The sequence below is a fragment of the Electrophorus electricus genome, chromosome 9 (genome assembly GCF_041902795.1).
Source record: "Electrophorus electricus isolate QZ-2024a chromosome 9, ASM4190279v1, whole genome shotgun sequence".
Taxonomy (NCBI): Eukaryota; Metazoa; Chordata; class Actinopteri; order Gymnotiformes; family Gymnotidae; genus Electrophorus; species Electrophorus electricus.
This window is the reverse complement of record NC_137505.1, coordinates 5,927,501-5,949,483: the sequence shown is the minus strand read 5'-3', so window position 1 is coordinate 5,949,483 and position 21,983 is coordinate 5,927,501. Positions and strand designations below refer to the sequence as shown.

At 44.7% G+C, this 21,983-nt stretch overlaps 1 protein-coding gene across 7 annotated transcripts; it reads left to right on the top strand.

The window, feature by feature from the left end:
- Positions 1-51: 51 nt before the first annotated feature.
- On the top strand, positions 52-21,460 carry parp4 (poly (ADP-ribose) polymerase family, member 4). 7 transcript variants are annotated; one of them, XR_014125237.1, is made up of 35 exons: positions 53-578; positions 1,262-1,389; positions 1,702-1,897; positions 2,231-2,300; positions 2,413-2,491; positions 2,651-2,743; positions 2,871-3,029; positions 3,548-3,685; positions 6,431-6,589; positions 6,931-7,082; positions 7,217-7,348; positions 7,436-7,534; positions 7,640-7,823; positions 7,912-8,059; positions 8,251-8,393; positions 8,965-9,096; positions 9,268-9,354; positions 9,472-9,636; positions 9,805-9,848; positions 9,968-10,046; positions 10,181-10,318; positions 10,492-10,687; positions 10,913-10,983; positions 11,676-11,863; positions 12,397-12,496; positions 12,657-12,827; positions 12,953-13,033; positions 13,133-13,213; positions 13,609-13,704; positions 13,836-13,988; positions 14,203-15,438; positions 15,737-15,839; positions 16,766-16,898; positions 17,261-18,915; positions 20,224-21,460. XR_014125237.1 is itself a non-coding variant. In XM_081720524.1 (34 exons), exons 2-34 carry the CDS (start codon positions 1,264-1,266, stop codon positions 17,466-17,468), a joined length of 5,340 nt encoding a protein of 1,779 aa, XP_081576650.1. In that variant the 5' UTR covers positions 53-578; positions 1,262-1,263; the 3' UTR covers positions 17,469-21,460. The 7 variants fall into 7 exon arrangements, 2 of the variants coding, with proteins under 2 accessions (XP_035378803.2, XP_081576650.1); XR_014125234.1 differs by having other exon boundaries at positions 19,669-21,460; XR_014125238.1 differs by having other exon boundaries at positions 17,261-18,919.
- The last annotated feature ends 523 nt before the right edge of the window (positions 21,461-21,983 follow it).

Below are 21,983 nucleotides of genomic sequence, written 5' to 3'. Positions count from 1 at the left end.
TTCGCCTGTAGGGGGCGCGGTTGAGGTAATTGGGGGGGGTATGCGGAAAGTCTTTCCATTTCACAACACTGTGGAAACGTGGGTCGCAACAGCAGCAGACGCTCTTAACGTCGTGTCAGAAATGTCGTCTTTACGAGAAGAGCGCACAAGAACGCTACCACGTCGTACTTGCTAGTGGGAAACCGGGATTTGTCGATAAGCCTTTCCGAGTTGTGGCGTGTCAATAACAAGACGTCGTGTGTGTGCGCTGCTCGGACGCTAGGGCGGTAGTTTGGCGTGTTAACTGCAGGTCGTATACATTTAGTGCACAACTTGCGCGCATGTTGATGAGAAATAGCAACAAAACCGATTAGAAGTAATTATTAAACGCCCTCTTTTTTGATGCTACAAAAGAAAAATAAAACCAAAAGGCGTTTTCTCACGGTGTCCCTTTTCCCCTAACCGCCCCCCCCCCCCCCCCCGACCACATACCACGTCGTAATTACGACTCCCGAACTAGTGAGTAGAAGTTTCTGAGGACTAAAAGGTGATCGGCACTGTTAACTGAACAAGTCGGAGGTCTGTTTGGATTGTAGCAGGTGAGTAATGACTAGACTGAGCAAAGGCACAATTTCCTCGTGTTGGTTTGTTGGCTGAGGTATGTAACTGGGTGTGGACAATCGCGAGTTTATTGGCCGTTTATGTGATAGTTACGACTCGATCTCAGTCATTAAATGTCACCGCAGAAATCTGTATATGGTGTCATATATTGTCCATAATCGCAACGCTGAGTTTCCTCTTCTTGGTAGTCAGGCTATCTGCGCTTTAAATGTGATGCGCATATATGCGTGATTTTACGGTATTTCACTCCTCTCCACAAACTAACACCCCCTAAGCAAAGAGAAACAGACTTTTTTTTGAAGAGCTTTGATGTAAACACGCACTTTTACTACATTTATAAATACAAAATACAGTTTACTTGATTGAGCTAGTTTATTTGCATCATTACATTATACACAATTAGTAATAAACTGCTTAAACATTGTGCAAAATGGATTTTCTATATAATGTTTCTCAGAAGTTTATTATAGAGCTTGATAGCCAGCTAAAACAAGGGTTATCACTCTTGAAATGTTGCGAATATGCAGGGCAGGAGGAACCGCCAAGAACAATATGTAACCATACTTTCTCTGAATTAAATTGACATTTAAACATCATTGTTATAAACATAAACATCATACATGGACTTTAATAGGACTTCTTTTCTCATTTTCTTATGCAGTCATGACTGTGTTCAAAGACTGCTCCATAGTAGTGGACCTGAAGAATGTACCTTTTAAGGAGAAGCGGAGGCTAGTGTCTGGTATATTAGACAATGGAGGAAACATATCTTATGTAGTCACCCAGAAGGTAAAGAATTTTTTCTTCTTTTAATGTTAAAAAAAAAAATAAATTCTCAGTTCTGTACTTGTCCACTGTCACCAATTAAGAAAAGTGTAAAAGCTGTGTGGCACATTTTGAAGTAGGTTAAAAAGACATTTAAAAAGACATTTAGTCCCCTCAAAGAGAAGGAAATTTATGTAATTATGTTTTTATTAGAACATTTGTTGCATATCCCAGATGCACTACTCCGAACTCACACAATCCTGTCATAGAACTACAGCACCCGTGGAGAAAATGAACTCGGTTTGAGGTCTGTTGAGTGCTTTTTTTTCTCCCCAGTGCTCTTTTGTGGTGGCCAGCAGCCTGGAGACCCTGAGCTGTAGCAGGCAGAGGGCATCCCAGAAGCACCAGATCCCCGTGGTCGGCGTGCAGTATGTGTGGACTTGCTTGGAAAAGGGGCAGCTTCTTCCTGTGAAGGAGCACGTCTTACAGCCTCAGGCCTCTGACTCCAGACCCAAACCCTCCCCACGCCCAGGTATTACAGCCTCAACGGGCTGTCCTTGTGCACACAGTACACTGCTGCAAATCTGTTAAAAGCATTCCGGCATTTTTGACATTTTAAAAAGATGATGGACAGGACAGTGAGTGGGCGGATGCTTAAAAGATTACACATGGTAGTCTGAAACTGTCAAAGTGGATCTGTGATGATGAGCTACTGGTAGTTGTGCATGGCTTAATGTTTGCGTTCCTGGTTCTGAGGGCTGAGACGTATTCAGAGGGGAGGTCAAAAGGTTTTGTTGGGAATGTGAGATTGATGGTTTGTTTTGAAATGGTACACGTCATGAGCATTGTTGTGTTGCTCCCAAAGGGCAGAAGGTGTCACAAGTTCACCCAGAGCTCCCGGACAGGAAGGAAGACACATACCTGGAAGAGCTCAGGTGAGATCACCTTTGTGAGGTTCAGACTGACGGCCTGTTGTGCATACGGTTATGTGTGTGTCTTGCTTCTTGTACCTTGCCTAACCAAGGCTGTACTAACCCTGCCATGCAGGTTAAATAAGGGAAATGAAGACAACACACCAGAGTTTCCTTCACATTTCCAAGTTGCCAAATACTCCTTTTTTCTCAAGGTAAGTTTATTACATGAAACAGTGCTTTCCTTAAACGTACAAAACAATCAGTATACTCGCTATAAGCATGAATATATAATCAGCATACCAACACACGCTCCCATGTGTCTGTTGTCATGGTTTGCATGTGTGTATCTAGCACTGTATGTTTTATCGCAGGCTGTAGTCGAGACCTGGGCAGTGGTGGAGCTCCAGAGTGCCAGAGGAGAGGGAGAACAGCAGTACCGCGTCACGAGCGCCATCATGCGTGAGGTGAAGTCATGTGCACCCAAAGGCTCCTTTAAACAGTAGTAACCAGTGAGAATTACTGAACCGACGATGAATGAACGGTGGGCGGGTCCTGACGCTGATGCCCCACCCCCTCTCGCTCCTGCTATAGGTGTCCGTGGTACAGGACCAGCAGGTGCACTGCTGTAGCTCTGAGGACGCTCTGGAGGCGTACGTGCAGTTCAACACAGAGCTGCAGTCCCAGGGCTTCACGCAGACGGAGTCGCTCCCCTCCGAGGCCGAGGCGCTGGCCTCACACACTCTGCAGCAGGTTGGGCCGACGCAGTGCACACACTCTACCTTACTGCTTCATTTAGCACACACCAGTGGGTTTTGTCATTTTCTGGCAAATGCTGGGAAGATGTATGTGGAGGCGGCTTTGGTAAACAGGACTCTTGAAGGCTTAGTAACTGTTTTGAGGACCATGGTTATGTTTTTAGGATATTATTTATTTATGAATTGGTCTCACGGTGCTTACACAGCTGTAGACTAAACCGTCCTGCTTGAGGCTAGATTGCAATTTCATCTACTTTCAAGATGAGCTATATCAACTAAGTGGGTTGATGTCACCCAGCTTACAGTCGTCTAATTTGGGTCCTAAACATGATCATTGTGCAGACAGGGTAGAGTGTAGTATATGACCCTGATTAATTCCCTTTGCCAGTGCATGTTGTGTTCTCTGGACGATAAGATTCAGCGTTATTCAGACCAAAACCAGGCCAAGCCCAAGTATGATCATAGCCAGTTCCACACACCTACTGTGGTGTAATGTTTGTGTGTGATTGACAGCTGCTGCTGGAGGAGCGGCTGAGCTGCTGCGACGTCTCACAGGACGTGGGCGTCTTCTTGGAGCTCATCTGGACGGAGGCCCTCGGGTCACTCGCCAGCCTCCTCACTGTCCCTGTTACAAGCCTCAGCCTCAATGACGTAAGGGGGTGATGACATAAGAGTATGATGCAGTAGACCTTATACAGACAGGAAATTAATGTTGGGTATGTAAGTGTGTGATGTAAAAGTGTGATATGTAGGTGGGTGGCTGGCTGGGTCTGCATGCATAACCTGTGTGTGTGTGTGTGTGTGTGTGTCTATCCACAACCAGTCTATGCTGTGTGTGTGTCTGCATGTATACATTTACAAACAGCACTTCCAGGACATGGGCAGGAGCTGATGAAAGGGGTGTTTAAGTTTGAGAAGTTTCATAGGTGAGGGGAAAAGATATTTTTAAGGTTAGATTTGAATATAGACAGAGTTGCAGAGTGTTGGACCAGAGTGGGAAGAGAGTTCCAGAGTGGAGGAGCACATCTAGAAAAAGCACGATCATCATCGGCGTGTAGGCTGGATAAACAGTACGCAGCCCACCTAAGGAAGATCTGAGAGTGTGAGTGGATTTGTGAGGAAGGAGAAGATCAGACAGGTGTGAAGGAATGAGGTTATTTAGGGCTTTGTAAGTGAGTAGCAGGATTTTAAGCTGAATATGGTATTTTACAGGGAAACCTTGGAGGTGTTGGTGACAGAGAGTGTGGGTATGGGAACGTATGGGGTATGTGTGTGTGGCTGTGTGTGGGAGAGTGGCTGTGTGTGAGCATGTGTGTGGGAGAGGCTGTGTGTGTGGCTGAGAGTGTGTGTGGGTGCGTATGGGGTATGTGTGTGTGGCTGTGTGTGGGAGAGTGGCTGTGTGTGTGGCTGTGTGTGAGCGTGTGTGTGGGAGAGTGGCTGTGTGTGTGGCTGAGAGTGTGTGTGGGTGCGTATGGGGTGTGTGTGTGTGGCTGTGTGTGTGTGTACAGGTGAGCAGGGTGGAGGGGTTGTATGTGTGTGTATAACTAGTCGTGTGTGTGTGTGTGTGTGTGTGTGTGTGTGTGTGTGTACAGGTGAGCAGGGTGGAGGGGTTGTATGTGTGTGTATAACTAGTCGTGTGTGTGTGTGTGTACAGGTGAGCAGGGTGGAGGGGTTGTATGTGTGTGTATAACTAGTCGTGTGTGTGTGTGTGTGTGTGTACAGGTGAGCAGGGTGGAGGGGTTGTATGTGTGTGTATAACTAGTCGTGTGTGTGTGTGTGTGTGTGTACAGGTGAGCAGGGTGGAGGGGTTGTATGTGTGTGTATAACTAGTCGTGTGTGTGTGTGTGTGTGTACAGGTGAGTAGGGTGGAGGGGTTGTATGTGTGTGTATAACTAGTCGTGTGTGTGTGTGTGTGTACAGGTGAGTAGGGTGGAGGGGTTGTATGTGTGTGTATAACTAGTCGTGTGTGTGTGTGTGTGTGTGTGTGTGTGTGTGTGTGTGTACAGGTGAGTAGGGTGGAGGGGTTGTATGTGTATAACTAGTCGTGTGTGTGTGTGTGTGTGTGTGTGTGTGTGTGTGTGTGTGTGTGTACAGGTGAGTAGGGTGGAGGGGTTGTATGTGTGTGTATAACTAGTCGTGTGTGTGTGTGTGTGTGTGTGTGTGTGTGTGTGTACAGGTGAGCAGGGTGGAGGGGTTGTATGTGTGTGTATAACTAGTCGTGTGTGTGTGTGTGTGTACAGGTGAGTAGGGTGGAGGGGTTGTATGTGTGTGTATAACTAGTCGTGTGTGTGTGTGTGTGTACAGGTGAGTAGGGTGGAGGGGTTGGATGTGTGTGTATAACTAGTCTGTGTGTGTGTGTGTGTGTGTGTGTGTGTGTGTATACAGGTGAGCAGGGTGGAGGGGTTGTATGTGTGTGCATAACTAGTGTGTGTGTGTGTGTGTGTGTGTACAGGTGAGTAGGGTGGAGGGGTTGTATGTGTGTGTATAACTAGTCGTGTGTGTGTGTGTGTGTGTGTGTGTGTGTGTACAGGTGAGTAGGGTGGAGGGGTTGTATGTGTGTGTATAACTAGTCTTGTGTGTGTGTGTGTGTGTGTGTATATACAGGTGAGTAGGGTGGAGGGGTTGTATGTGTGTATAACTAGTCGTGTGTGTGTGTGTGTGTGTGTATATACAGGTGAGTAGGGTGGAGGGGTTGTATGTGTGTGTATAACTAGTCGTGTGTGTGTGTGTGTGTGTGTGTGTGTATATGTGTATACAGGTGAGCAGGGTGGAGGGGTTGTATGTGTGTGTATAACTAGTTGTGTGTGTGTGTGTGTGTGTGTGTATATACAGGTGAGTACGGTGGAGGGGTTGTATGTGTGTGTATAACTAGTCGTGTGTGTGTGTGTGTGTGTGTGTGTGTGTGTCTGTGTGTGTGTGTACAGGTGAGTAGGGTGGAGGGGTTGTATGTGTGTGTATAACTAGTCGTGTGTGTGTGTGTGTGTGTGTGTGTGTGTGTGTGTATACAGGTGAGCAGGGTGGAGGGGTTGTATGTGTGTGTATAACTAGTCATGTGTGTGTGTGTGTGTGTGTGTATACAGGTGAGTAGGGTGGAGGGGTTGTATGTGTGTGTATAACTAGTCGTGTGTGTGTGTGTGTGTGTACAGGTGAGTAGGGTGGAGGGGTTGTATGTGTGTGTATAACTAGTCGTGTGTGTGTGTGTGTGTGTGTGTGTGTGTGTGTACAGGTGAGTAGGGTGGAGGGGTTGTATGTGTGTGTATAACTAGTCGTGTGTGTGTGTGTGTGTGTGTGTGTGTGTGTGTGTGTGTACAGGTGAGTAGGGTGGAGGGGTTGTATTTGTGTGTATAACTAGTCGTGTGTGTGTGTGTGTGTGTGTGTGTGTGTGTGTGTGTACAGGTGAGTAGGGTAGAGGGGTTGCTGCTACAGGTGCAGAAGTGTGAGAGTGAAGATGAGGTCCAGCTCCTCCTGCAGGAAGTCAGTACCCTGTTACCGCTCAGAGAGACGGAGGCTGAGGCCAGGGCGAAGCTTGTGTCTCAGAGACTGGACCTCTGTCAGGTAACACACACACACACACACACACACACACAGCATAAGCTCAGAAATAAAACGTTTATTGTACAGATATAGGTCATACAGGTGGAATCACAGGTGGTTCATCCGCACTGCTGATAAAGGATGGATATTCAGCAAATGTATTTTGCTTAGTAACTCGAATCACATTATTCACATTTAATCTTTCATACACACAGTTCACATGGTCACTCTGTGTGTGTTTCATATTTACTGCTTTTGCTTCTGTGATTTGCGGAATGGGCTCAAATTTCATTATAGTATAAAATGTAAGTTTCAAACATGTATTGTTTAAAAATAATATATACATAAATATACACCCTCAGCTTATCCGAGATATTCTGAACGTGAGCGAAGCCACTTTGGGGAACCCCTCTCCCTCTTCTTTGGGGAAGTATCGCGCCCTGAGGTGCAACATTCAACCCGTCGCCTCTGAAAGCCTAGAATATCAGTCTGTCTGCAAACGTTTACAAGAGAGGTGTGTACAGTATGTGTTTCGTCTGGGCAAGGAGAACGACGTTTGGTTGTTCTATGTTTATATATTCTTTTACACTGTGTGTGTGTGTGTGTGTGTGTGTGTGTGTGTGTGTGTGTCTCTTACTGGTTCCACAGGCCAGTTCAGATCCAGCAAGTACTTCGTGTGTGTAGATCATCAGAACTTCATATGTTTAGGGAGCAGCTATGTAACATTAAGCCCCTCCTCCATTCTACATTTCCTAGCAACTTTGTGGGAATCTTGTCACGGTAAGAATCTCTCTCTCTCTCACACACACACACACACACACACACACACACAGTACTTTATTTTGATGATTTGGTTGTTGTGTCCAGAGGTCTGCTGCTGCCGAGGGTTGGAGTTGAACAGCATGGCATTAAAAGAACTGACGTAGGAAATCTGGGAAGTGGCATCTACTTCAGTGACTCTCTGAAGTTAGTGACATAAAAACCCATCTGTACGTAAAAAATTACACTCTGAACACTGTCGTGAGCCTCAGTCATTTTCGATTCGTGTGCGTATATGTTTGTGTGTTCCAGCACCTCTGTGAAGTATTCCAGGCCCAGCGTGACGGACGGCTCACGCCTGTTGCTGGTGTGTGATGTGGCTCTGGGCCAGTGTAAGGACGTGTACAAGAAGGACCCATCTCTGATCTGCGCTCCCGACGGCCACAGCAGTGTGCATGGCGTCCGCCGCACACCGAACACACGCTCAGAGTTTGAGGTGCTATGTGTATGCCAAAGCATTTGTCTAGGATGAATATCTCCTTAAAATAGAAGCTGACACCTTGTGCCGTGTGTGTTTCTTGCAGGATGATGAATATGTGGTGTACAACACCGATCAGGTCAGGCTGAAATATGTAGTTCAGTACTTTCTGAAGGAAGACCAGCCGAAACCTTTTGAACCTCACATTGATACCTCTGTGGAGTGTTTACCTTCTGTCATGACCTCTGACCTATGTGAGTGATCACCCTTACATCATCTAATCACTGTTTTACACCATTACTGTCACTGATTCTGTCAACTTTATACAATAAGCTTTATTTCAGTCATGGGGTTGTCCCATATTCAATGGTGCTCTGATATAGGACTTGCTGTGTGTGTGTGTGTGTGTGTGTGTGTGTGTGTGTGTGGGTGTTTGACTGTCCAGTGTCCAGTGATGACGCAGAGGGGTTGGAGGTCACAAAGAACCCTCTGGAGGATGTCACTCCTGGTTTGTTAGACAGCAGTGGGTCCACACTCCCCCTAGAGGCTGTCCATGTGAGGTGCAAGCTGATGGACCTTCTCTGTCAGGTCCGTTATTACACTGGGAACCTGTCCTGTCCACTGGAATAAAGCTCGGTCACACTAAAAGGGTTTTACCCCAGTTATAGCCACAGTCCACAGTTGTCCTGTTCTACAGCCTGCAGACTGTGGGGGCAGTCAGTCTACGAGGCAAATCAGTTAGTGGTCGGCACAGAAAAGGAACACGTGAACAAGCAGTAGAGGTGCTCGTGTGTTTCCACCCACTTCTAGCTTCAGTGGATGTGTATCAATTATTCGATTGTAGGAGGAAGCTAAACTGCAAACTGTATTGCAGTCAAATCAGAGTTAGTCATCAAAAACTGAGAGCATAGAAAATCTATTACATAAAATATGTACTTAAATATATTCAGGCAGGCAATTCATTTGTTTAAAGTATTCAATGTTTATCTAGCAGAGCTTATTCTAGCATTACCAGCATTAGCCACCAAGCTAATCGACCTGCTAGCCCGGACTAGGACGCCCCATCTTACAGCATGTATAATAATAATCATATTGAATATAATAATCGTTTTATGTCGGTATTCAAGTGCCTAACTTGTGTTTTTCTTTCTGTGAACAGGTTATCATTTTCCAGGTATACACGAACAAGAGTGACGTTCCTATTGAGGCTAAGTACGTGTTCCCTTTAGAAGAGACGGCAGCCGTGTGCGGCTTTGAAGCCTTCATTAACGGGAAGCATGTGGTCGGAAAGGTGCATCTCGCTAGTCTCCCAGTCCTTCCACTGGAGCAGTCCTAAAGCATCCTGTTTCTCACTGCTCTCTCTCTCTCTCTCTCTCTCTCTCTCTCTCTCTCTCTCTCTCTCTCTCTCTCTCTCTCTCTCTCTCTCTCTCTCTCTCTCTCTCTCTCTCTCTCTCTCTCTCAGGTGAAGGAGAAGGAACAGGCCCGTAAGGAGTATAAGCAGGCTATAGAGAAAGGTCACGGAGCCTATCTGATGGACCAGGAAGCACCTGTGTGTTATTCTACTGCTTCCATTCATAGCTCAGATGTTGTGTTCAATCTTAAAATTCCAGGTCAGTCATTCCACTCTTTTGACGTAACTGTGTGTGTGTGTGTGTCTGCACATCAGGACGTGTTTACCATCAGTGTTGGGAACTTGCCCGCTGGGGCCACAGTGCTGATCAAAGTGACCTACATCACGGAGCTGGTCGTGCGGTCAGGCACTGTCGTCTTTTCCCTGCCTGCCAGCGTGGCTCCTTGGCAACAGAGCGCAGCGCTAAACCAGAGAACTCAGGTACCTTGGCAACTGTAAGGAGGCCCAGGTATTTTCCCTGAAGTCCTGGTGTAAAACTGTGCAATTATATTCCTTTGATGCAGTAAACACACCAGCCTCCATTTAGTACTCAAAGGTTCATGTCTGGTAGAGGAATCGGTCCTGATGTTGGGTTTGTTTGTGCTGCAGACGTCTGTGGAGAAGGTTGGTGTGAAGGAGCTTAGAGCAGAGGGGTGAGAATGCAATGACATTCATACAACTGTCATTTATAACAGTATATCTGAGAGAGAGTAACTCTCTCTCTCTCTCTCTCTCTCTCTCTCTCTCTCTCTCTCGCTCTCTCTCTCTCTAGGGTGTTCTCTTTGCACATGTCCATTGAGATGCCTTACGAGATCACTGGTCTGGAGTGTTCTCATCATATCAGAACCAAGGTCTGCTTTCTGCTCGTGTGCTTAGCGAGCATGTTCCCGTAATGCTGGTTACAGTTCAAACTTGTGGCACTGTGTCTGTATGCAGTGTCGGTATCTGTGTGCTGAGACTGAGTTTGTCCTGCGCGTTTCCGTAGAGGACAGACTGTAAAGCCGTGGTCATGACCCTGCCTGACCAGAGCCTCAGCACTGACGGCTTCCAGCTCAGCTTCTCCCTGTCTCAGATGCACATGCCCAGGATGTGGGTGGAGAAACATCCTGAGAAGGACAGTGAGGTGCAAATGACAACTACGTCCATTCACCAGTCTCACAAATATGTGCATGTCTGTGTTTTTGGTTTGTTTTTTTGGTTTGTTAGGTAGGATAATACATTTTGTGTTTTATTGTAGTCAGGCTTTTCCATCTGTGGTGCTCTGTACGCCGACACTCTCTCTGCGGCTGCTTGCAGGCCTGCATGCTGGTCTTCTACCCGGACTTTGAGTGCGGCGACGCGCGGTGGTCCGGAGTGAGCGACGTGGTCATTGTGCTGGACACGTCAGAGTCCATGCGCGGGGAGCCGCTGGTGAACGCGCGCCGCCTCGCTCTGAAGGCTCTGTGCTCGCTGGACCGCTCCCTGAGGGTCAACGTCGTCTGCTTCGGCACTGGTGAGCGCCATTGTCTCCGTATAAGGACGCACACGGAGGAGTTGTTGCACTTTTGTGGGGTTTTGATTGGTTGTTTGGCTCAAGCGTTTAGCGCTTGAGTGTATTAGCATCTGTTCCTACATGGAAAACACAGTATGAGCAGCATTTGGTTTAGTTCTGATAGTTTTTCTGTTTTGTGGATAAAATTTATTTATAGTGTCTGTCCCCATTTGTGTCATTTAATAGATTACAAAGAGGCCTTCCCTTCACCAAGAGTACTAGAGGAAGTCTTTGAACAAGCCAAAACGTTCATTATGGTGAGTATCTATATATCACAATGGTGTAATAAATCTCGTAATAAATAATTGGCTCTACAGTGACGTTCAGTAAGGAAAACATCGGTTGCCTTATGTTGATAATTGACCAATATGAATTGTCTTAAGTAATTAAACAAACTCATCAGTGTTAGAAAATAATGTCCTGCATGATTTCAGTTTGGACACGTCTAGGGTGTCATCACTAGAGTTGGTCTATAACTGAGCTGTGCAACGTAAAACCATATAACCCTATCAGCCATTTCCCCTTTTTGTGTAATCAGTTATTTTAATTTTTGATTTTGTACAACTTTTACATTAAAATTACATTAAAATGTTAAATATGCTTTATTTATGCCTTACTTCATTCATGTGGGCATTTAAAAATAAAACGTATATATTTTTTTATATGATTGTTGTTATTTAGTAGGATGCAGAAGAACAGTAAATGGACACGTGTGGTGTTTAGCTGTAAGGCTCAGTTTGTGATTATGGGATTTTAGAATTGTGGTACATTTAAACCCGCAGTATAGGTATTACTGTTGTACAATACGGTGTAGGTATTGCTGTGGAACGCTACAGTGTAGGTCCTCTGTCGTACACTACAGTATAGGTCTACTGTTGGTGCTGTTGCAGTTCCACTCATGGTTCTGCAATTTTGTCCCATTCATTAATTCCCCTGTTGTTGCATATAGTCCTCCCCTGCCATTGGTGGCAGCACTGAGCTGTGGAGGCCTCTGCGCAGCCTGAACCTTCTGCCGCCGTCGCGAGGCCTGAGGAACGTCTTGCTGCTCTCGGACGGCCATATGCAGAACCAGCCTCAGACCCTGCAGCTGGTGCGGGGTAACGCCTGCCACACACGCCTCTTCACCTGCGGCCTCAGGTGGGCACGGAGCAAGACCAAAAAAAAAAGATTGGGATTTTGGCAATTGCAGATTTTTTTCTGCTTTGTGGCTTTCTGATGAAGTGTGTGTGTGTGTGTGTGTGTGTGTGTGTGTGTGTGTGTGTGTGTGTGTGTGTGTGTGTGTGTGTGTATGTATGTATGTGTGTGTGTGTGTGTGTGTGTGTGTGTGTGTGTGTATGTATGTGTGTGTGTGTGTGTGTGTGTGTGTGTGTGTATGTGTGTATATGTGTGTGTGTATATGTGTGTGTGTATATGTGTGTGTGTATATGTGTGTGTGTGTGTGTGTGTGTGTGTGTATGTGTGTGTGTGTGTATGTGTGTGTGTGTGTGTGTGTGTGTATGTGTGTGTGTGTATGTGTGTGTGTGTGTGTGTATGTGTGTGTGTGTGTGTGTATGTGTGTGTGTGTGTGTATGTGTGTGTGTGTGTGTATGTGTGTGTGTGTGTATGTGTGTGTGTGTGTGTATGTGTGTGTGTGGGTGTGGGTGTGGGTGGGTGTGTATGTATGTGTGTAGCCCGACGGCCAATCGGCACATGTTGCGGGCACTGGCTCAGGCTGGTGGGGGAGTTTATGAGTTTTTTGACGCAAAGAAAAAACACACCTGGGCTGAGAAGGTGAGTTCCATTATGGCACACTTGACAGAAATATATTTCTCTCCAACAGACAGTGTTTGAGTGTTTGAGTGTTTGAGTGTTTGAGTGTTTGAGTGTGTGTGCGTGTGTGCGTGTGTGCGTGCGTGCGTGTGTGTGAATCACTGCTGATTGGCTGTTCTAGGTGAAATCTCAGGTGAGGTGCATGGCATCTCCAGGCTGCATGTCCGTGTCGGTGAAGTGGCAGCGGTTCAACCCCACAGCACCCCCTCCTGTTCAAGCACCCTCACAGCTGAGTGCTCTCTTCAGCAACTGTCACACTCTGGTTTATGGTTTCGTGCCTCACTGTTCTCAGGTACTCCAGCCTCTCTCCCAGACAGAGGGCAGCTTCCTGTCGCTTTAACGCAGGCAGTTGGATCATTGTGAAATTTCAGTCATTTCTTCTTGGCTTTTGTAATCTCCAAGTTCTTCTTTACTTAGGCTACTCTGTTTGGTGATCTCAGTGGACAGGAAATTCAAACAATGGTTTCTACTACAGAATTACAGAAGACTAAGGGAACAGTAAGAACTGGACGTGGGAACATTAAATCATCGTAAAAATCTTAACCTCTGAAGAGTCACAGTTTTGAAATAATTTGTGTGTGTGTGTGTGTGTTGTAGTTCCTTCACAAGCTTACAGCGAGAGCAATTATCAGAGACTATGAGGATGGCAGTCTTGGCATTAGCGAGGCAGAACATGAGGTTTGCACCATAAGCTTGACATTTGTGAAGTAGTTTTAGGGTCTTGTCACGTATGCCTGTTTGATTTGCATTTTGTAACTGATCTGGGAATACAAACAAATCCTGGAACCCTATCCTTGCTCACGCTGTCAGACGCCATAGTGTCTGAGAGACATGCGTGCATTCCTCTAGTGACTCTGTGTCTGCGTCCACAGACGCTCCACGGAGTCCAGTTTCAGACGAGGAAAGTGTCCTTACAGTAATGCTGCTCAATGCTTGTACATTAGCAACAAATTTTTAAAAAGTCCGTGCCGTAACCCTGACCGAGCAGTGGAGCTGAGGACACTTCCCTGTGGTGTGTGTGTGGTTTCGGAGCTGAGCGCTATCCTGATATGGATGTCTGCTGTTCTTGGTAGGGAAGGAAAGCAGAGCTGAAGTCCTACATCATCGAGCTCAGCAAAGAGTTCTCCATCCTGTCTCAGTTTACCAGCTTTGTTGCCATTGAAGAAAGGGTATGACAGCCATTTAACGGGAGAACGGTCACTCTCTGGTCCACATTCCATTAGACCCGGTTTTTGTGACTTCCTCTGTATCTTTGGGAAAGGCGGAGTCCGTGATTGGCTAAGGAATGTCCCTTCTGCAGGATCCGGAGCAGCCGGAATCTGGATTCACTTCCGTACCTGACCTGATTTCAGAAGGGGATGGGAATGTGGATATCCTGCCCTACATGGGCTGGCTTGAGGAGGAAGAGGAGGAGGGTTCTTCACTCAGTGACTCGTCCTTTGGAGACATGGAGGTACTGACAGTTCAAAAGGACGATTTGAAATCCACCAATGGACATGAGCCTGTATTTCACTCATGACTCATGTCTTTCTTTTGAGATTTTGATGTGTGACTGGGCCGTGTGTGTGTGTGTGTGTGTGTGTGTGTGTGTGTGTGAGAGAGAGAGAGTGAGAGAGAGCTTACTGTACATTCACTCAAAATGGATTTCTTTGTGTGTGTTCTTCCAGTTTGGTGCTGTAGAATGCGACGCAGTGTACAAGACATGTTTACAAACTAACGGGTCCTCCAGTCTGACATCAGACCTCCCTTGTTCTCCTCCTGGCTCTGAGATGGTCTGTACTGCAGACATGTCTTTCCACATTCTCCACCATGACGAAGAAAGTTCCCAAGATTATGCTCCGCCCCCCAGTGAGGTTTCCGAGCTGCTGGCCCCACCACGACACACACGTCCTTATATCTGCACAAGCTTTGTTCCAAGTTTGCAGCCAAGTCTTCGTGCTGCTACGTCTCCTGGTGATATTGATGCCCATCTCCTGTCAGATGTCCCTGTGTCTTCTCCTGTCCCTCCTGTACTCGGTGGTATCTCTTCCAGAATTCATGCCATGTCCTCTAGCTTTTTTGGTCAGAGGAGCAAGGGCGATTATCTCGGTGCTGAGCCCGCTGTCTCCAGTGTTGCTTCTCTTCGGCCCTTGTCGCTTAGTGGTGCACCTCCTTCTTCTTTTGGTGGTAGAGGCCTTTTTGGCAGTAGTCGACGTTCCCTGATTTGTCTGGACAGGGAACCCTCTGAACCTCTGAATCTTTGTGCAGGTGGTGGTTTTAGTTTTCGGGCCCCTCCCCCTATTGACTCCCAGGCCACTTCTCCTCCCATAACCTCTCCTCCCATAACCTCTCCTCCCATATCTTCTATCGCTTCTGCTTATGCCATTGGCTTTGCTCCCCAGATCCCTCCCCCTCCTGCTCACAATGCCGCTCCTCCTGTCCCACAGGCCCCTCCTCACATCGCTGCTCCTGAAATCATTGAGTTTGCTCGCCGTGCCCGCAACTCCATTTCTTTCTTCATGGCCCCTCCTCCTGTCCCCCAAGCCACTCCTCTGGTCCCACAGGCCCCGCCTCCCATTGGTTTTGGTGGTGCCATTGGCTTAGCTCACCATGTCATTCCATATACTCACCAGAGCCATAGCTATCTTCTCCCCCAGGCCCCTCCTCCTGTCCCACAAGCCCCTCCTCCTCCTCCCATCCCTGCTCCTGCTGTCATTGACCTTCTTCCCCATTCCTCTTCCACTTTGGACACCTCTGATGACTTGGAATTCCAGTTTCTCAAGATGGTTCCTAAGAAGGGATATTTTGAAAAGAGACGTGGCAGTTCTAGACAAGACCTTTTTCGTTTTGCAAGGAAACATGTTCAGAAGAGGAGGCAACCTGACACGATCAACTGGGAGGAGCTGTTTGATCTCCAACATCAGGTACATTTCTCTACATATGTGTACATCACACTGTACACATACATAGATACATACGTGTTTGCTTCACGCAAATATTCTTACTGCTCTCCACGTGTAGGTTTTTTTTTTCTTCACTCAAACTCTATGAACTTCTGGTAACTCTATGAACAGAATGGCACCTCATATTTAAGGCTGTTTTTGAGATTGACATTTACAGCTTTCCTCTTCCCTGTCCTAATATTTATGGAGAGCACAGTGGATAAGAGAGTTTTTTAATTTGATTTTAAAATGTTTTAATTTAGTTTTTCCTTGGACACAGGATGGCTACTGGGAATGCACTTGGAGGCTGAGCACATTCCTCGGCCTGGATGTAGACTTCTTTGCCAATGTTTTTCTAAAAGAAAAAGGCATCTGCTCTTTGGGTAAAAACACTCATTTCTGTCTAACAACAACAACAACAACAACAACAACAACAACAACAATAATAATAACAGTAATAATAACTAATTTCTGTCTAATAATAATAACAATATTAATAATCATAACTAATTTGTCTAATAATAATAACAACAATAACAACTAATTTATGTATAATAATAATAATAATAATAACTAATTTCTGTATAATAATAATAACAATAATAATAACAAGTAAATTCTGTCTAATAATAATAATATTAATAATAACTAATTTCTATCTAATAATAATAATAATAATAATAACTAATTTCTGTATAATAATAATAATAATAATAACAGAATTCTTCTGTGTGTAAATACTAGACCAAAGTGGACTTTTGAAGTGGATTTAACATGGCTAAGCAATACATAACACAACATACAGTACCGTGCAAAGTCGGTATACGTTTGTTGAAGAAGAAATGTCTTTTTTTTCAACGAGTCTTCAAATTCTGAACCAGCCATTATACTCACACCTAGTGGCTTGTATGTATCAGAGCATGTGTAAATCCGTTTAAAATATGGGTCACCTACATGTAGGGGTTAACAAAAGATTTGCTCTGTGGGTTCATTCAGTCTGATTCTTCATCTCATGTGAGCTGCACTTTATAGAAAAATGTAAAAATAATCACTTTCAGAAATATGTTTTATACAGTTCCTTTAATTCCAGTAAATACATGTAAACCTTTATTTAATTTGCAGTCAAAATAACCATTAGGTTATTAATTTTTCAGTAATGTGTCAAAAGGCCCACTGGATGTCTTGTCTGAGAACCACACCTAGCTCTTCTAGGTGACCGTGCCGACAGTCTGAAGCAGTCGTGGCCATGTTTGCGCTCCACGTTCAGGATACGAACAAATTAAATCTGTGCAACTGGTTCCTGTGGCAGGGGTGAAGGTCCACACTGCCATCCTCAGGCTGGTGGCCACGTTGCTGGTGCTGCAGTTGGTGCGTGTGAAGATGGTGTTGGGGGTGGAGTTGTTCCACTCTCTCATGCACCTTGCCAACGCCCCAAAGTCCAGGTGAGAAGTCCTGTCGGCACCGTATTACAATAACAAAATATTATGCCATGGAGCTCAAGTTCTTGTGAGGGGTCTAATGTCACAGTCAGATGAGTAAGTGGTGTTTATTGCTATAGCACATTTAAAACAACTTATTTTGCACCAAGTTATTTAGATAAAGGATCATGGAATTCCATCGGCATGTCCCACATTGTCAGTGTGCACATCCATTTTTATACAGTATGTGTGTTATATGACTTGCTTTGGTTATTAAAAAAAAAACCACACACAAAAACAGTTTGAAATTTATTTTCAGCATAATCTCATTGATATGACAGGAGTATGGTTGTAACGTCCTGCCCTGCATGCATGTGTCCGTACAGGCCAGCGTGCTGGGAGGCAGTGCAGCGAGCCGTGAGCTGGGCTCAGGGGGCAGACAGGCAGTACCCCTGCGTGTGCACGCGCCTCGAGCTCGGTTGGGACTGGGAGTCGTGCACACGGCAGCTTCTGGGCCTGGATGCACCTCCTCCACACTCCCCTCTGCTGCCAGTCCTGCAGAGGAGCGCATGCACAACCCAGGTCCAGAAATAGAGTTTCAGAAAAAAGTTTCAGAAATATTCACTCAACAGAATTTATTGAATTAATTAATTAATGAACTTGTGCAAAAGGAATGTTGCCGGTATCTAAACTATATAGCTTATAGATATGTATCCTAGAAATTCATCACAGATTTCTAAACTATATAGTTATAGATATCTTAGAAATTCATCAGATTTCTAAACTATATAGATAAATATGTTAGAAATTCATTGCAGATTTCTATTTCTAAACTATATAGCTATAAGGTAATACCTTTTTTTTTGCTTGAAATTTCTTTTTCTTCTGAACTTGTACCTTAAGTAGTGTTTTTTTCTGTTAGGTAGTGTAAGGTGTGTTGTTGCAAGAATGACAAATGTGATTGGAGGAAGAGATCATTTAATATTTTAGCTACGTTTTTTGGGGTGACTCATGCATTTGAGACTTCCACAATTTAGTGCAAAGGTTGAAATGAAATCGACAAACTTCACATGGACAAATCAGTTGTTTAAATAGTTTTTAGTGGATTAAGAAGGAATCGTCACCTTCGCTGTCTGGCTTCTACAGCACCGATGACAGAAGACATGCAGCCCCCAATCCTGTACGCTTGTAGCGTAGAGGAATTTACACGCAGGTTCTGTTTCTTGTTCCCTTGATTATACAGTTCCTGTGATTTGACGAATAGTTCAGTAACAATCAAAACCCTTCAGCAAGTGCATGGTTGTGTCTGCCTAGACAAGAACATCTTTTGGCAGTTTGGGTGTGTCGAATGCACAGACATGAATAATTGTTTTTAATGTTTTATTGATTCTATGATTTCTCTGATTAAATTAAAGGCCTTTGCTGTTTTTGATTTTTGCGACAAAAAGTAAACAGAATTACAAATATAAAAACTGCAGTACAATCTTTTACATTTTCCTGTTTTAACCAAATAGAATTTTATGAACATAATCTAAAATACTTGCCAGCATTTCACCTATTAATGCACTTATATTTAATATTACTTTATTATATAATAATTTCTGCATTAACTTTTGGGGTTTTAATTGGCCTTGTACTGGGCTTTTGCTGAAATTTAGGATATTCTATTAGTCATATAATGCTAATGTTCTTGTTGCTGTCCTGGTTGCCGTGCTGGTTGCTGTTCTTCTTCCTGTCCTGGTTGCCGTGCTGGTTGCTGTTCTTCCTGTCCTAGTTGCCGTGCTGGTTGCTGTTCTTCTTCCTGTCCTGGTTGCCGTGCTGGTTGCTGTTCTTCTTCCTGTCCTGGTTGCCGTGCTGGTTGCTGTTCTTCTTCCTGTCCTGGTTGCCGTGCTGGTTGCTGTTCTTCTTCCTGTCCTAGTTGCCGTGCTGGTTGCTGTTCTTCTTCCTGTCCTGGTTGCCGTGCTGGTTGCTGTTCTTCTTCCTGTCCTGGTTCGAGTGCTGGTTGCTGTGCTGATTGTGGCTCCTCCATTTCCTGTACCATGTAGGTATGCTCAGAGATTGCCCTCCACGCGCTCTCAACATCATTTGGTCTTTGCAGCCTTGCAGCTACTTCCACTTCATTCCTCATGATTGGTGTTGTGTATTTTGAACATGTTATGGCTGCTCTTTCCTTGGCAATTTTCTCCATTTCCTGCAACAAAAGTCTGTTGGTTGTCTCAGAGAGGAGTGTATCGTAGTGCTGCTTATAGCTGTTCCATTCACAATTGCATTTAAACCAAACCCAAAGGCAAAATGAGTCGAGAGTAACACCACATCTGCTAAAGAGGTACCATAGAAACAATCCACCAGCCATGAGGATCAAGCCATACATCTGGAAAGAAAAACAAACAGTGTAATGCATTCACATATTTTCACTTGAAATCAAAGTATTAATAGAATTTTAATAGAAAGTTTCTTACGCGAGATTCATTCTTCAGTTGAGTCATCACCATTTTGTCTTGGGGAGTGAGATCGTCCTTGTTTTTACATGGAAGCCCGCGGTACGTTTCATTTAAGTTAGTTTGCACACAGTAGTACCAGTCTCCATCTAGGAACATAAAGCTTATCCAGAATAGTGCAACTGGGAGAAATTTGATGATAAATTCTAAAAGCAGAATGCCAACGTTTAGCAGTGATCTACATTTTCTCTTTTGTGGGCATAATCTCTTTCTCTGTTCCTGAACTAAGCTAAGAACACACAGTATAATTACAGGAGGTAAAAGCAGATACAGTACACCATGTACATGTACACCAGGTTTGCAGGAGCAATGAAATTCCATTTCAAAGATGCTCTGGAGGATGTAGAAGACGATAAGGATGAGAAAAGCGTTGGCAGCCGTTGAGAGGAGGCTGAACAGTTTCTGCGGTACATCAGGTGGCAGGTGCGTCATCCTTGAAGACTTCACTCAGTTCAACCTCAGATGTGGAGAAATTGAGAGAAAACGTTGATGTCCAGCTGCCCAAAACCTCTTTAACTTGTGTGATCGCTTTAGAGGTGTCAACAGTCCAAACAGAGTCTGATTCTGAAGGCGATGCCCTCGGAATTCTTCAGTTATGATGTGTGTGCATGATGTGGACATTGAGTACCCACAGGTTCCTCTTGGAAAGTCCTTCAACCATGTCCACAAGTTTCAGTATAAGTAACTTATGTTAGAGACTTATTGTTAATTTCATATTGATGTGTAAAATTTCTTTGTTTTCAGTACCTATGAACGATTTTGACTGTTTTCTTGCTTTTTTACCAAAGTTATTATTTTTCTGTATGTGATGTTGCTAATTCCGTCCTTATTACTTTGTACAATCAAAAAAGTGACACTAATATGGAACTAAACGTGTCACGAGTGAAGAACGTGCAGACCAAAAAAAGCAAAGTAAAGGAAGCGAACGCGACTCTTCAAGTGTTTAAAGAAAACTCCGAACACAAAAGTGTACTGAATACGACAAAGGAAACCGACGTGACATTAACGACGGACAACGGTGAAGAAACTATACCGGCTTAAATAAGGCAAGCAATAATGTCATAATAACCCCCAGGTGGGGAGGATAATAATAATTAAATAACAATGCATTGTATTTATATAGCGCTTTTCAAGGACCCAAAGACGCTTACAAGAGTTAGTACCAAAACAAGAAATGACTAGGTTAGCTCAGCACTGGGCTCATCATGGCTCCACAGATAATCTGTACTGATGCAGTTAAATACAATGCAAATATGCTCCTCCCGTCTGCTCCATGCTCAGGTCTTCTTGAATTCAGACAGATATGGCAGGTTGTTGCCATCGGCACAGCGATCCGTTTTGCGCATCAACAGCCTGGTACAGTGTAACGTGTCCAATCTTCTGAACTCTGCAACCAGTGTCCCACCTGTGTGTGAGATTTAAATGAGTTAAGTGATGTTGTCATACATAATAAAAGGCAAAGCGATACACGTTGTGCTGAAAGCGTCATTTACCAAGATGGGCATTCTGTTATTGCAGTATTAGATTCAGAGGTTTTGGTTTTGGTTTTGGTTGAAGCAGAAACGAACCCCACGTGTCGATCTTACATTAGCCCTTAATGAACGGTGAGGGCGGCGACACCTGTTACTTGCCAACGACTGGACCGATGGCCTGCTCTTCTCCTGGAAAAAAATCCTATCATACTGGTGCTCCACGAGTTATGCTCCTTGTCTTTCCCAGGTGTACATGGAATTCTCTATCCCAGTAAGCCCCTCCCTGGCATCTGTTTTTATGGTTACCCTGTTTGATGTCTGTTAGCCTTTTTTAAAATCTCTGTTAATCCTTTGTTAACTCGTGTATTTAAACCGGGTGTTTTTCTCCTTCTGCCGCTGGTCATTTGTACTTGTCCTAAAGCACTGTTGTGGTCTCTGCGTTTGAATATAGCATCTGTCGTTTGTTCATGTGCTCCGCGAGCTACGTTATTTAACCGGTTTTCGTGTTTTTGCTTTCTGTTTGTTTATTCTGTACTCGAGTTCTGTTCGTGTTGGTTGTATTATTCTAGACCGTTACAATGACTGGCTTTGATTTGTCATAAATCTCTTTTCTCTGCTTTTGCATCTGTCCATCACTCGCTCCGCGTTACATTGTTGGAAACTTAAAGCAGATTTATTAAGGCTTTAACCGACGTAACCCTCATATACTCAGAACCAGCGGGAGACTTTCTGGACAAGGTTTGTGTTCATCTTCTGCTCGCTCTCCTAAATTCTCCTTTCTATGCATTGGTTTGTTATGCTTGTGATGCAGCATAGCTTTTAGCTTTTATTTTGCACTTCAAACAGCCTGAGTACGCCGCTGGAGTTTTTGATAATACGTCTTCGAGGTTAACTTTTTTCCTAACAAAAAAAAAAAGCTTGCACTCCGCTTGGTTAAGTGACGAGGCTTTGGAAACAATGAAAGCTTGCCAACCCAGTTCACCTACAGACAGAGACCGCGTGATAGGAGAGCAAACAAAATCAGACATGTGACATGGAGCAGGCCCACCCCAAAGAGCAAACAAGGTTGTGGGTAAGAAAAAAAAACCAGTCAAAACCTACACAGATTTGGCAACACTTGAAAACCCATCAGTCTCTGA

Coding starts and splice junctions, on each gene's coding strand:
- parp4 (XM_081720524.1), top strand. CDS start 1,264: ATGACTGTGTTCAAAGACTGCTCCATAGTAGTGGACCTGAAGAATGTA. Junction 9,849..9,967: donor AAGGAGCTTAGAGCAGAGGG/GTGAGAATGCAA, acceptor CTCTCTCTCTAG/GGTGTTCTCTTTGCACATGT. Junction 10,984..11,675: donor AAGCCAAAACGTTCATTATG/GTGAGTATCTAT, acceptor TGTTGCATATAG/TCCTCCCCTGCCATTGGTGG.